Source organism: Corticium candelabrum, chromosome 6 (genome assembly GCF_963422355.1).
Source record: "Corticium candelabrum chromosome 6, ooCorCand1.1, whole genome shotgun sequence".
In the NCBI taxonomy this organism is placed as follows: domain Eukaryota; kingdom Metazoa; phylum Porifera; class Homoscleromorpha; order Homosclerophorida; family Plakinidae; genus Corticium; species Corticium candelabrum.
In genome coordinates this window covers 2,538,022-2,552,546 of record NC_085090.1, presented here as the reverse complement: position 1 = coordinate 2,552,546, position 14,525 = coordinate 2,538,022, and the positions used below count along the sequence as shown (strand labels likewise).

The 14,525-nt window shown below is 42.6% G+C and overlaps 4 protein-coding genes across 4 annotated transcripts; 1 reads left to right on the top strand and 3 right to left on the bottom strand.

Moving 5' to 3' along the window:
• Positions 1-813: 813 nt before the first annotated feature.
• Positions 814-2,530, top strand: LOC134180737 (uncharacterized). Its single transcript, XM_062647922.1, has 2 exons — positions 814-1,228; positions 1,549-2,530. Exons 1-2 carry the CDS (start codon positions 930-932, stop codon positions 2,528-2,530), a joined length of 1,281 nt encoding a protein of 426 aa, XP_062503906.1. The 5' UTR covers positions 814-929.
• LOC134181412 (transcription factor Adf-1-like) lies at positions 2,517-4,086 on the bottom strand. The gene is made up of 3 exons (XM_062648689.1): positions 3,544-4,086; positions 3,384-3,467; positions 2,517-3,327 (listed from the first exon to the last, which is right to left on the bottom strand). Exons 1-3 carry the CDS (start codon positions 3,834-3,836, stop codon positions 2,946-2,948), a joined length of 759 nt encoding a protein of 252 aa, XP_062504673.1. The 5' UTR covers positions 3,837-4,086; the 3' UTR covers positions 2,517-2,945.
• A 31-nt stretch (positions 4,087-4,117) lies between these two features.
• Positions 4,118-8,639, bottom strand: LOC134180735 (52 kDa repressor of the inhibitor of the protein kinase-like). The gene is made up of 4 exons (XM_062647921.1): positions 8,584-8,639; positions 7,526-7,629; positions 5,317-7,471; positions 4,118-4,229 (listed from the first exon to the last, which is right to left on the bottom strand). Exons 1-4 carry the CDS (start codon positions 8,637-8,639, stop codon positions 4,118-4,120), a joined length of 2,427 nt encoding a protein of 808 aa, XP_062503905.1.
• A 2,491-nt stretch (positions 8,640-11,130) lies between these two features.
• LOC134181377 (uncharacterized) lies at positions 11,131-12,004 on the bottom strand. Its single transcript, XM_062648645.1, has one exon. The coding sequence runs from the start codon at positions 11,998-12,000 to the stop codon at positions 11,221-11,223; it is 780 nt and encodes a 259-aa protein (XP_062504629.1). The 5' UTR covers positions 12,001-12,004; the 3' UTR covers positions 11,131-11,220.
• Positions 12,005-14,525: the final 2,521 nt, after the last annotated feature.

Sequence of the window (14,525 nt, the reverse complement as noted above, 5' to 3'; positions counted from 1 at the left end):
CTGTCTCATCACTGTCGTAGGGTTTACTCTCTGTTGGCTGGCTCTTACCCTCCTGGCTGGTTCTCCTGTTGTTGACTTTCCAGCAATGAAAAATTGCTGTTTATTCGGTTTGTACAGACAGATCCACTGACGGGCATGCAGCCATATCAAAGCTGACAGGCAGAGACACGGAAACATACAAGAAAAAGAGAAGAATTATGGTACTAGTAATTACGTTCTGTGCTTCACGGAAATGTCCAGAAAAGTCATTACAGTGAAGAAAACCCACGACGATGTTGGCGGTGGACCTCCGGTCCCCGACAAACGTTTCTTCTGAAGAATTTTAAGCTCCCTCTCGTATCTGTCTCGGAGACTTTTCCATTTCTTTGTTAGAGTTCTGCCGAGACACCCAACTCACTGGAAATCCACTTCCAAGCGTTTTCTTGTGCACACAGGTTCTTGTATCCTTGGTAGTTGACCTTCCACAAGCAAAGACAGCTGCGCACACGCTCTATCAACCGCTCGACGTCCAACATATCGGTAGCCATTACTCACGAAGCAACCACGTTCACTTCTACTTGGCTGTGATTGGTTAAAATCTAAATCGCCACTTCCGACGCGACGTGCTCCGACTTCCGGTTCGACGCTGAAATAGGACTCGGTTCTATTCGGATGCGTCGCTTCGCGCAGACCATTTACAATTTGAATTTTTACGACGCGACGCGACGCTCAAGCGTTTGCATATTGTAAATCCAGCCTAAAGCCTGGTTTACAATATGACGCTGACGACGCTCGCGACGCTCGCGGGGACGCTCGCGAAGACGCTGGCGAAGACGCTGGGTAGGTGTCAAAACGCTGCCGGTGACGCTGTACCATTTACAATACCTCTCGATGAGCGTCACTTGGGCGTCACAGAGACACTACGCGCATGCTCACCACCATCTTATTACATGGATAGAAAAGACTTGCTCCTTCTACTGCTAGTGTACCGTAGGCGCACTCGAAGGGCTCGGGAAGCTAGCCGCCGCCGCCGCCGAAAATGGGTGAGAACCATTTTTCAAAGAAGGAGAGAGCACGGGGACTATCACAATCTGCTAGCAGAAATGAGGCTGCAGGATGCAGAGAGTCATTACCGCTTCTTGAGAATGTCTAGGGAAACTTTTGATGCTCTGGTAGCAAAGGTAGCTCCTGCTTTGAAAAGAAGATCATATCAAAGCGTCTATCGGCCGGAGATCTCACCTGGAGAAAGGTATTCCTGTGTACATAGTTCTTTCATTACAGTCTGTGTGTGGGTGTGTGTCTGTCTGTTTGTCTGTATGTCTGCCTGCCTGCCTGTCTCTCTGTCTATCTGTCTATCTGTCTGCCTCTTTGTTGATCTATCTGTCAAGCAAATTTTCGAATCTAGAGTACAAGCAAACAGCTAACCACTGTTCTATCGCAGTGTCCCATTTTGTTTGTCTATCTGATTGTTTAGCTGCCAGTCTCTCTCTGTCTGTCTGTATGTCTGTCTGTCTGCTTGTCCACTATAGTGATACAGCATCAGAAGAAGTAATTCTTTAAATTTTTTAGATTGGCTTTGACTTTACGTTACTTGGCCACTGGCAACTCCCAAGTGTCAGTTTCTTTCAGCTTCAGAGTTGGCCGTGCAACTGTTTGCCACATCATTCGAGAAACATGTGCTGCACTGTGGCAAGTTCTTCAGCCTGAATATGTGAAAGGACCATCAAGTGAAGAGGATTGGAAGGGCATTGCCAGAGAATTTTCAAAGCTCTGGAATTTCCCAAACTGTGTGGGAGCTATTGATGGCAAACACATATCTATACAAGCTCCCGCTTCTTCGGGATCATCGTATTACAATTACAAGGGAGGACACTCAGTTGTTCTAATGGCAGTGTGCGATGCACATTACAGGTTTATTTTCGTCGACATTGGAAATTCTGGTCGACATAGTGATGGAGGTGTTCTTTCAAATTCAGAATTTGGCAGAGCACTAGATGCAGGCAAACTTGGCTTACCATCACCTACAACTCTACCCGGTACCGCCATTGAGGTACCATTTGCGTTTGTGGGAGACGAAGCTTTTCCACTTCAGCGCAATATGCTTCGTCCGTATCCTGGGAGAAATTTGGCTGATCCTGAGGCAGTGTTTAACTATCGCTTGAGCCGTTCCAGAAGAGTCATTGAGAACAGTTTTGGTATCCTGGCTGCCAGATGGCGTCTCTTTAGGAGGCCGATAATTGCTTCTCCAGATCACGTAGTGCTTTTCACCCAAGCAGCAATAGCCCTACACAACTACCTGCGAACTACTGAGTCAACAGTTTACTGCCCACGCGGATTTAGTGATGCAGAGGATGGAGCAGGGAACGTCACTGAAGGAGCCTGGAGAAGTGAGGTGGATGGTGATAATGGATTGAGCAGGATAGGCTCTGTAGGAAGCAATATGTATAGTAGATCTGCAGCTACATGTAGGGACACTATTCGCGACTACTTTATGTCCTCTGAAGGAGAGGTGACATGGCAGTACCACCACATCCATCGTACAGAATACTAGCCATGATATGTGTTTTGGGGCTTTCACCAGCTATTTTGCTGGTATTATCGAAACCTGTACTGTATGTTCAGTTCCCTATCACATCAATGTGCCCACCCTGCATCTGATTGAATTAATGCACCATTTACCTAATAAGAAGGGTGAACAAGCATCAGTTGAAAATACAACTCTCTGCTTTTGTGTCTGTTTCTCTCTTTCTCCCTCTGTGTGTGTGTGTGTGTGTGTGTGTGTGTGTGTGTGTGTGTGTGTGTGTGTGTGTGTGTGTGTATGTACTTCTAGGTAATGTAGACTTCAGTCTTTAGATCAGCTCTCTTTGATGATTTTGTGGCTTTTAAAAAAGCCGGTTAAAGGACCATACAGATGCTTCAATTCAAACATCTGGTTAAACGAAGAGAGCCCAGATATGCGTGGTTGCTCAATGCTGGTATTGGTGGCTGCTTTGCTGGTATTGGTAGCCAAATTTTGCCTCCAATAGTATTTCTTCGATTTTAATCTCCGCAATTGCTTTCTCACGGTCGGACAACTGTCTTAGTTTGGCTGCAATGTGTAATCCAAATAGCCCTTCTTCATCTAGCGATGGCTCAGTAGGATTGCTCTTCTGGTCGTTGATCAACTGAAGCATAGCTAAATCAACAGCTTCAGCATCCACCTTCCTCTTTTTGCCCTTGCCTCTGTTGGAACGAATTTCTCCCATAGGTGTTTGCACTACTCCTCCAGATAATGGCACTGATGGTGACGGAGTAGACTGACGTGTTGTCATTGATTGGTTGTGTTCAAACTGGTCTACTGCTACAATGCTAGGCAAAAGATTAAATAAGTTGTCAAAATTACTATTTCACTGATTCAAATGTACCTCTCACTATCATCATCATTGTCCTCCTCATCATCATCATGAACGCAACCATCATCTAGGGGGGCACTAAAGTTGGTAACTGTTCTATAAATGTACAATGAACACCGTTCGATCCTACATACGGTACATTGTCAAACTACACGTGGTAATCATTTCTTACTGGCGATGTTTTATGGTGTCCAGGAGGAAGCTGAGAACCTCAAAGTACTCCCACAATGAGCTGTAGGGAGGTCCCGAGTCTCCAGAACGCATTGATTTAGTTTTCTTCTCTTCCCTCACGAACTTGTCGCGAAGACGTTTCCATACTTTCTGGCAGTCTGCCGCTGGGAGCCCAGTTTCTTCCGAGACCTCTTTCCAAGAGTTCTCCTTCAGACGCAGGTCTTTATACTCCCTGGACTTTACTTGCCACAGGCAGCCGTACTTACGTACACTTTCGATAAGCTTCTCTTCCATAGTTCACTCAGGGATATCACTCCCGGATTTGATAGCTGATTTGTCGACAAGAATCACGTGCTTCCAGTAGACGCTGGACCACTTCCGGTTTGGACGCTGGAGTTGAACTTGTCTCAACTTGAGCGTCAACGACGCTCACGGACGCTGACGACGCTGACGACGCTCATGACGCGACGTGCGAATGTTTACAATATGACGCCCGCCTGAGCGTCTTCGCGAGCGTCCCCGCGAGCGTCGCGAGCGTCGTCAGCGTCATATTGTAAACCAGGCTTAAGCCTTGTTCACATACGACGCTGGCACAGCGTCTTGCGTGCGTCCTGAACGCTGACAAGGACGCTCACACGAGCGTCAGCGAAGACGATGGCACTGTACCATTCACACAGTATATTGCGTCTGACAATCGCACAAAGAACACACTGCGACACAATGGTCTAGCGTTACAAAGTAAACACGTGTGTACTCGTGACTGACATGAACGACGACGTTTTGCTTTGTTGCTGCTGCGCGGTAGTTTCAATCGCTTTCTTTCATCCTTATATCATTGCAGTTCTTTGACTGGACTTGCCAAAGGCATGCAAAACCACGCACGCACTTAAAGAAATCTTTCATCGATGCCATGTGAACGAATAGAATAACCCAGATACGTCCAGTTGCTCTGACTGACTTTCGATTGGTTGAAAATGAGCAAGTGATGTCATCGGACGCTGTGTTACTTTTGGATGGGGCGGGGCGCTTGATTAGAACTTTAACTATTCCAGGGATGCAATATCAATCTTACGGTGCTACCATAATTCGTATTAAACCTCATGAAATGCAATTAATACATTTTTGGTGTTATTCTTTGCTGTGGATAGAGACCACTAAGTGTGAGTTGGTGTCGTCTGATCTTCTTAGTTAGAAGTGATGCCAGGCTCGCTGTTGAGTTTGGGCCTACACAAGATCTCTCTATGTAGATATATACCTCGTCAATTTTATAATGACAGTATCTAGTAATTGATGATGATGATGATGATGATGATGATGATATGATGATGATGATGATGATGATGATGATGATGATGATGTTGATGATAAAAAAACATTTCAAAAAATATCAAGGGAACTGTTTAAATCCAGTGGCGTAGCCAGGATTTTTTCTTACCGAGGCAAATTGATATTAATATTAATTTTTTATTAATATTAATTCCTTATTGATATGCACTACCTAAGGCTATTGCTGTCATATTGATATGCTTAATTGATTTGACAGGGTAAAAACAGTAAACTACACTTGGATTAGTTAGCAGTTGGCAGATGAAGCTGTCCAATCCTTCTATGTCTCGTGGAATCAAATCTTTGCAGAACATTTTCTCTGCTAATTTTCATATCCTTGTGGACAAACATGAGAGCTAACCCATTTAGCCTATTCTCTCCCATAGTGGTTCTTGACCAATGTTTAAGCCTTCTCATCTTCGAAAACGACCTCTCGCAAGATACTGACCCTACTGGTAGAGTCAACAATAGCTTGAGTATCGCATGCACGTTCGGGTAAAAGTCTTTATCCGCTAATTGCAGCGTGTCAAGTAATGTGGCATTTAGTCGTTCCGCTCTTGGAACTTCTGAGCATTCGCTCTTCCAAATGAGTATCTCAGTATCGAAAGTTTCTGGTTTCGGCAAGTCTGGACTGAAAAATCTTGTGATAGCTTCTTTGTCGTCAGTTGTTAAGTCAAGCACAAAATTAGGAAGAAGACTAAACCCAAGAAACATCCCCTCTGAAGAATTTGGAAAGCGTTCTTCAAGTTGCGTTACCGTGTGGTCTATAAAAGTGTAGAACACATTTCTTCTAAAGTAAGCTTCAGGGCACTCACTTTCTAATGTACCCACTCCAGCATTACTCCTGTGTTTACTTCTGGCAGTCATCCTAGGCATCCTAATCTCAGTTTGGAGCTCTTCAGCGATTGCTTTGGCCTTCCTCCACACTTGCCCAAACTGCTGTTCATTTCGTTGTGCTGCAATTGTTGACCTCAAGAGCTTTGCCTTTCTAAATGCCTTTAGTACATCACAGTTGGGCTTTTGCAAAACCATCGTCAGCGGGTCACAGAAACTGAGTATAAACTGAGCCACCACAAGTGAAACAATAAACTGGGAAGAATGTAGAAGTCTGCTGTAAGATGTAGCCTGAGTCCTTGAATCAGAACTCGAACTCTCGATAGCAATGTCTTCCAGAGCATGACATATTGCTTTGTATTTAGCAAGCATGCTTGATAGTGTTGCTAGTCTAGCAGACCATCTGGTTTGACATAGTACAGGCAGTTGCTTCTTTGCTGACTTCTGAACAAGGACATCGCTGAGTTGTGGCTCAGCAGTGGTTACATTCTCTTCATCAAATTCTGCTGTAAGATACTCAGATATATCGTCAATTTTCAAGTATCGACTAAGAATGCTCTTCCGCTTTGGACTTCCTCCAAGAAACCAGGTCAAAGCTCCTACAGAATCAAACATATCTCTAATTTGTGGTACTTGTTTGCACGAAGACGCTATGACTAAGTTCAATTTATGCGACCGACAATGTTGGTAGAATGCTCTTGGCTGTTGCTGAAGAATTCTGGTAGACACACCTGAGGCCCTTCCAGACATTACGGAGGCTCCATCATAGCCCTGGCCACGGAGCAATCCAATATCTAAGTCACACTCCTTCAGATAGTCTGTAATAGCTGCACTAATACATTCAGCATTGGCAACAGCAAGCTCGACAAACCCTATAAACTCCTCTCTTACTTCAAACTTTTTGTAGCTGGTCTCGTCTACAAATCTAATGCATATTGCCATTTGTTCTAATTGTGCCGCATCAGTGCATTCGTCAGCCATCACTGAAAACCATTTACTGACTTTGGCATCATTTACAATTTTCTTTCTCACTTCCAAACCAGCCAGCTGTATAATTTCATTCTGTACATCTGGGCTCCTGTACACAGCGTTTTTCTTTCCATGCAACAGATGCTCCTGAAGTACAGGGTCAAATGTTGACTTCCAATTTAGGAAAAAATCGAAATTTCCGTCTTCTCGTCTTTGCTGTTTGTCCCAATTATGACCCCGAAATGGTACATTGCGTTGACCAAGGGCAATGACTAAATCAATAACAGATAAAATGATTGCTCGATTTTTCTGAATTGCAACTTCGTGTGATGTAGAAATGGATGACTGGATGTCCTTGGACTTGCCTTCAGCAACATTCAACAAAGATCGAGCCTTTGCTGCTGAGTTCTTGTGCATTTCACTGCACTCATGTGAACGTATTGCGCTACGTTTCAGCCCAGTAGCGTTCTTCCAATCATGAAAACCTGATGAATGGAAGGAACCTGCATTGAATCCACAACGTGCAGTGGTTTGAGTGGCAGTTGATTGCTCAGCAAACAGTACACAAAAAGAACAGAAAGCAGCATCTTTACTAGAAGAGTATCGAAGCCAACTATAATCTTCTTCCCATCGACAGTTGTATTTCCTGCCATTTCTAGTGGGAAATTTGAACAAAAGAGGTGGTATCCATTTATTCTTTAGTAGATAAAGTCTCTCATCATCACTGATCCTCCTGTGGATATAGTATGTGGGATCTTTGAAGGATGACTGTGCCATTTCTGTATCAGTTGGGTGTACTTCTGCAACAACCGCAGTCAAGTAACACTACGGAAAGGTTACTTAGTTCCAACTACCTTGATCTTGGTGAAGATTCTCCTTTGCATCGCCGTTTGCTTCATTGAAAGGAGATCTAGCATACGACGTGGCCTCAGATCCATCCGATGACTCGAGCTTCTTTCTGTAAAAAGGAACACATGCTTGGGTAAGTACATAATTATGCAGCCGTCGCAAGTTCAGTGTCTGCGGCGCCACCGATCCCCCCGGCATAGGTGACTCCCCGGTCTTTGGCGCCAGAACCTCCTAGGCGTGACTGAGGTACTCCTCAGCATTCGACTCATACTAACGGCGCGGATTACTCACTTCCGGAGTGAACGACTCCTAGCTACTCAGGTGCATGCAGCAGCACCTTGATGCATGGTTTGAGATTTTTGACTCATCTTAATTGACCATTGCAAGCTTTCCCCTCATTAATGATTTAAAGAACGTTCGTAATGTGTATCAACGTGAAAAGTTTAATTGATACCTCGTACATAGCAGTCTGGAACATGAACGAGTTCAATGTAGACTTCAATTAATTAACTACGGATTTGTCCTGAAATGTACCATGACAGCTAGAGCAATTGAGAGAAAGTGGATCTTGGACGCAGTGTAGGGAGAGCATCTGGTTCCCGTCTATAATATGTATTGCAGATTGGCACTGTATTCACAGACAGACGAATACACATTCAGAACGTGGATATACGTGTATAGGGTGTTGTCGAACACTCTTCTTCAATGACTGTTCCAACATTACAATATTACGTAACCAGCATTCACTACTCCCAGCTTTCTGTAGTTCATGGAGAGCGTCGGCCGTATATGGGGACGAATAGAAGAAAGGGATGAAGTAATCTGTGGAGGAATCCTGTGCGCCTGTTGGACCTACCGGTGCCTAGCTATAGGTCTATAAAAGTTACTGGGACTGATAATTCATGCATAGGCCTGAGTATAGGGACGCACTCCCACCAGTGAGCTAGATGGCAGTGACTGGGGAGCACTTGCATGGGGGGAGACTATGACACGTGATCCTACAAACTCAAACTACAACGGGGCCTCGCCCAACGTAAAACACAGTCTAGTATCCTATGCTTACCCCAAGGCCAACTGAATAGACAGCTGCTTTCTCTTCTTCTTTGGCGGCTCTGCCATAATAAAGCACAGACACGTGATAGAAGTGTGACCTGAAAGTGACCACGTGACAAATGCCACGCCCATTTTTCCTACCGAGGCAACTGCCTCACTGCCTCATGCCTAGCTACGCTACTGAAATCTTACGACTTTTGACATTTGATTGGAGATTTGAATTCTCTATCCGTTCATCTGAAATTGATGGAGGAAGAACAGTTGGGCAAATTTGTACCTGATTTTAGCATTTCGATTCATTGAAATGGACTTCGTGACTGAGGGTAATTGCATGTTTTCGAGCTAGAATCTTATCCTATGTTTCTATTTGTGCAAGTAGTTCTAACGACTGCCCTTAGAGGCATCCCATCACAATCTTATTTATTTACACTGTCCATTTCGGCAAATGCTGTATTGTTGAAATAGTCAATTCTGCTTACCCATTGTACTTCTATTTGTACTTCGCCTGGTGGCCCAGTCCATTTGGCAGTGACATAACATGAACGGTCGAGTAAGGAAATTGATCTACCGTTAATCTTCACTCCTGCAATTTCAATAGGCTTTACGATTGTGTACTTCTTTGTGGATGAGACAGTTAGGCGATATTGCACCTAGCTAATTAGTGTATATGTTTCTTATAAAAAGCAGTTCTGATGGCGTGAAGGCAGAAGTTGTATACGTTGACATACTTAAGTAGTTTATGCATGTTTTTCACCAAGTTGATATATCTGTTTGTCATGTTCTTTTGAGCTGAGAGCATTATGTCTTGCCAGCCACCTAGTTTTACAGATGCTTGCAAGTTTTGGCGTTTACACCATTGATTATCCTGACGAGCTAAGTACCATACACGCGGCTAAATATTTGCTGCTTCTTTGTTACAAGAACATCCAGCCTTCGTGTTGCCAGCTCGCCTTTGTCCTAGGCTTGTACACTGCATTTTTACCATCGCATACGGATCAGTAATTCCAATTAGTGGATTTCTAACTTACGCCACTGCTGAAGAAATGCAACTTGGTCAAAATTTCTTAATTGTATTATGGAGTAATGTCAATAACAACAATATATATTGTAGTAATAATACTGTTAACACTAGAAATGTGGAGTCTTTTCCAAGGGAGTCTTTCTAGACTGTATCATTCTTTCTATTTCTGCACAACGTACTGCTACCAGTACAGGTAGGTAGCATTCTGCACTTTTCCAATATATATGTGTGTATATATATATATACAGAAATATATATATATATATATATATATATATATATATATATATATATATATACAGAAACCATCAAATTGCGACGAAAGTTCTGGGCTGTAAATGATGTTGACCAAGTCTCAATGATCTTTCTGTACATGTATCATGTAGCCATGTTTACCAGGACCAACATTCATTCGATACTTGCCTATGTTGTCCACTTGCTTTTCAAAGTATCTTCAAGACCACAAGACCTTTTTAACTTAAGGAGTGACTATCTAAGGAGATATTAGCCACTTTAAATAACGGCATCTTTAAAGGAAGTATATTACATCTTTTTACATTACATGGCCATCGATTTCAAGGATACTGAGATCTGATAGGTGACTTTGGCCATAGTCTTGCTATGACCAAAGTAGAATGAAGGTCCCCGGCAATATAAATTTGGCGTTCAGACAGGCAAAGGGCAGCAGTTCCATCTACATAATCTCTGTTAGATAGTTGTGCCAATCCAGTCGTTTCATAAAGTCAACTCAACTAGCTACTCTTCATCATTTTTGTCTCTTGCTATTGGATCGGTCATAACTGTGAGTCGGCCTAACTCTTATTTCAAGTTGAACAATATTATCTGTGATGTGTTACTGTCGGCAGATCTAGTGGTCTAGGAGGTTTGTTCATGAACAGATCCCAGTTGTTCCTCGACAGTGTGTGCTTCGTGGAAAGAAGAGTGCAGTTCAAGATATGACTCTAATGTGCTTAATTAAATGAATAACTCTGCAGCAGACATAAAAGTGTTGATGATACTGTAGAACACACAAACATATGTACCAAACGCAATAACCATGAAAACAATTAACATACAATACAATATCCTCTAGCTATAGTTATAGGCCAACAGCACATGTAGCAAGTTTACATCATGCCATTCAACTCCTCACAAGAATCTCTCCTCAATTTCAGTAGTGGAGAAAGCAGGTGAATTTGTAAGGTATCGTCGAGTTCGATGCTTGCAGATTGTAGTGCTTTATACAGTGATCCACAGGTTTGCTGCCATTTTATCAGTTATATCCACAGTCCTGTTGCGGGTATAAATACATGCTATGGCAGATGACCAGTCAGCTTTTAGATTAGCCAACATTTTGGCTGCTTACACTCAGTAGTTGTTTCTTCCACATCCCAGTAACATGAATAACCACAAACTTTATAGCATGACAAGCTCCAATACCCGGCTTCGCCCGGGTAATACTTTAATCACAGAAATTATTGATTTGCAGACACTGTTTGCTATTAATGACAGACAGACAGACAGACAGGCAGACAGACAGATTTGTTTTATTGTCATCAAACGTCACTACTTACATCACTTGCTGCAGTACTAAAAGTTCTACTTTCCTACTGTTCTTCGTTTTAATTAATGAATAGAACTATGAATGGCTTTGTCCATCTCTAGCTTGTCTTGTCCATCCAAACAATTCAATGAAAGCCTAGATAGCTTTCTTAAAACAACTCTACTGTTACATTTCTGAATAATCACAGAAAATCTTCTTCTCCAATAGCTTCTAAACGCTGCTTCATTTTTCCTTCCCAGCATGTCTTTGGACTTCTTTGCAAGTTCATTTAAAAATTCCTCTGCTTTGGGTCCCCAACGACCAAAGTGTTCGAACACCAGAGGAGTAACAAAAGGCTTAGAACCATCTGGTAATGATTCTTTGCGATACTTTACTTCCTTCCTTGCCTCTCGTTTTGTTGCTGCATATCCACATGTCGTGGACGCTCCCTTGATGGTATCTTTGCTCCAGGGATGAGCCATAGCAACATCTATCTCTTTTGTTGTTCCTGAGTCTACGTCGTAAAATGTGATGTCTGGTCTATCTTCAGTGTGGATGTATCTGTGTCTTGGCTCAATCTGGTGGCATATGAGCAAATCGCTGAGACACTCGCTCCATCCAGAAACTAGGGTGTTGTGCGTCCAGACAGGACCTCCCCCATACTTACATGTAATCAAGTGATATCCTTCTCTGTCCAGCTCTGCTCCACACTCACATTTTACAAGGAGCTGACTGAATGGCAGACAGACACCCAACCTCAGACAAGACGCTAGACGAAATTCATTCTGCTTTAGTGCGTGCTTGTCTGAAGTGGGGACTGTTTCAAGCCATCCTCCCGCCCCTCGTCCTTGCAAGGATCTCATTCTTCCCGCGTCTTTTTCCTCAACTATTCTATTGGTAAATGTTGCTGCTTCCATGCAGGAAATGTCCGTTGATAAACGATGCTGTAGTTTCCTGGGGTTCTTGATCATCTCCTCTAGAGTGTGATATATAACTTCTTCTTCATCGTCCAGACAGACAGGCAGACAGACAGACAGGTCGGTTTATAGGTAGAGATTATAGCAGAAAGTATCTAAAAATGCGTTTGATGGTTGGAGAGGCAGAAGGGGTGTAGCCAGGTCACGTACAGTTTGTATAGAGAGATCTTTGTAGACTTCCAAACTCTCTTCTGTATAGAGTTGGTTATCATCCCTGTGCAAAAAAAGTTCCATATACAGGGTGTTTCAAAAGTAACATACCGAAAGTATTTATAATTAAAAATATTTATAATTAGAAATATTTGCTACATTAACTAATCATAACAGTTGCTGGAAATGTGAGCCATCCACTTGGAGACAGAGTTCGACTCTTCGACGCAGGCTGCTGAAGACTCGGTGCAGTTCCTCACATCTGATATCGGCAATGATTTGTCTGATATTATGTTTAAGATCATTGGTTGAACGAGGATTGTCAGCATAAACAAGATCTTTCAATTTTCCGCAAAGGTAAAAATCCGGTGGCGTCAGGTCTGGTGAGCGTGGTGGCCATAAATCTCGTGAAATGACGCGTTCACCGAATACCTTGCGGACGGCTGTCATCGTAGCTCGTGCAGTATGAGCAGTGGCGCCATCTTGTTGGAACCATGTTCTTTGCTTTTCTGATGCTGTAAGTTGTTCAGAAAACGGAACAAAAATGTTCTTAATATACCGATCAGAGTTAACGGTGCTGTCGAAGAAGATTGGCCCAATGATACGGCTTCTGGATACTGCACACCAGACACCGATCTTTTGGTCATGAAGCGGCTTCTCGAATATTTCATGGGGATTTTCAGTTGCCCATGTTCTCGAATTCTGCCTGTTCGTATAGCCAGATAAATGAAACCATGCCTCATCAGTAAAGAATGTATCATTCAAGATATTTTCTCCATTCATGTCGATGAATTGTTGAAACCAACGACAGAAGCTTACTCGCTTTTCGGTGTCTTGTGCCTTGAGTTCATGGACGGCACTAACTTTGTAAGGGAAGAACTTCTGCTTCTTAACTGCTCTGTAGGTTGACGTTAACGACATACCAACTTCCTGTGAAAGACGTCTCAGAGATTTATGCGGGCTCCTATCAAGTTTATTCGTGACATCTTGTAGTGCTTCGTTATTTATAACTGAAGGACGGCCACTACGAGGTCGATCCTGCACGCTTCCAGTTTGCTCGAATTTCTTCATTAATGCAACAACACAATGTCGATCAGGAAGTCGTTCCTCTCCAAAGTTTTCTTTGAAAATATTCTGAACTTCTTTAGAATATTTTCCACCATGACTGTACACTTCCTTAACCAAAAAAATCGCTCTTCTAAAGACAAAGGCATCCTGTATGGGCATGAAAACTGGACTTAAGATCATTAATTTTCTTTCCACTTTTATACTACAGGTGCCAAGTATTTATGTTGCCATGGCGTACTATTATGACGTCATAAAGTGACAATCCACCACATTTGAAATGAAAACTGTTTTTGTTATTATAAAGATATATTTTGGGCAATAAATGTAAGCATTATTCGCTTTAGATATACAATTATTGTCATAATGTATTTCAATAATATACTGGTATTTTACTTTTGAAACACACTGTATCATGATAACCAGTGGTCCCTACTATTCTCTGACTAAGTTTGTCAAGTTTTCATACGGAAATCCTTTTGTGAAGTATTAACGATGTATCAGCGACACTTGATCATCATTATTTAAGTCAATGCTAAGTCTTTTGTTAGAACTGTGCAACTTGCAATGAGTTCAACAGCATCTCGTAACTAACTGTTGGTTAGCTTTTGATGACACGCAATATTATTGTAGGGCTTAGTCACATTGAAAGTGCTGGTAGCTGCTGCAAGCAAGTCTGCCTGAAAGGTATGTCTGAGTAGTTCATCGCAGACATTAAGGACTGCCCTGCCAGCATGCCTCCTATACCAATGTCCTTCAAATGACTTGGGGAGCCCATATCCTTCTCGAAGCCCTAAAGAGACAAGAATGTCACTTGAAGCACTCCTACATGAAATGAAAATTTCTACACACACATAATTATATCAGTGAGCAACCGTAGTTTATTGAATACATTTTGCTGCTATTCCAGTTCACAAGAATGCAAACTTTTACTGCATGCATGTAAAGCAAGCTAAACGGCTGTTTCTTTCAAAGCGGGTTTAGGAACCTACTCTGTCTTTTAGCGTAGTAGCAATCTTCTGAAGTACCCGGTGCTGAGTTTCGTGCTGCAAGGAAAAATTTTGCAGAACAGCATTTGTAACATCATCAAAAGCAAAAACTATTAGTCGAACCGAATTGCCTACCTCAAATGGCATGGACAATATGTTGCAATCTATTGGAGTCTTAGGCTGATCCAGTAACCGAAGGTCTTGCCT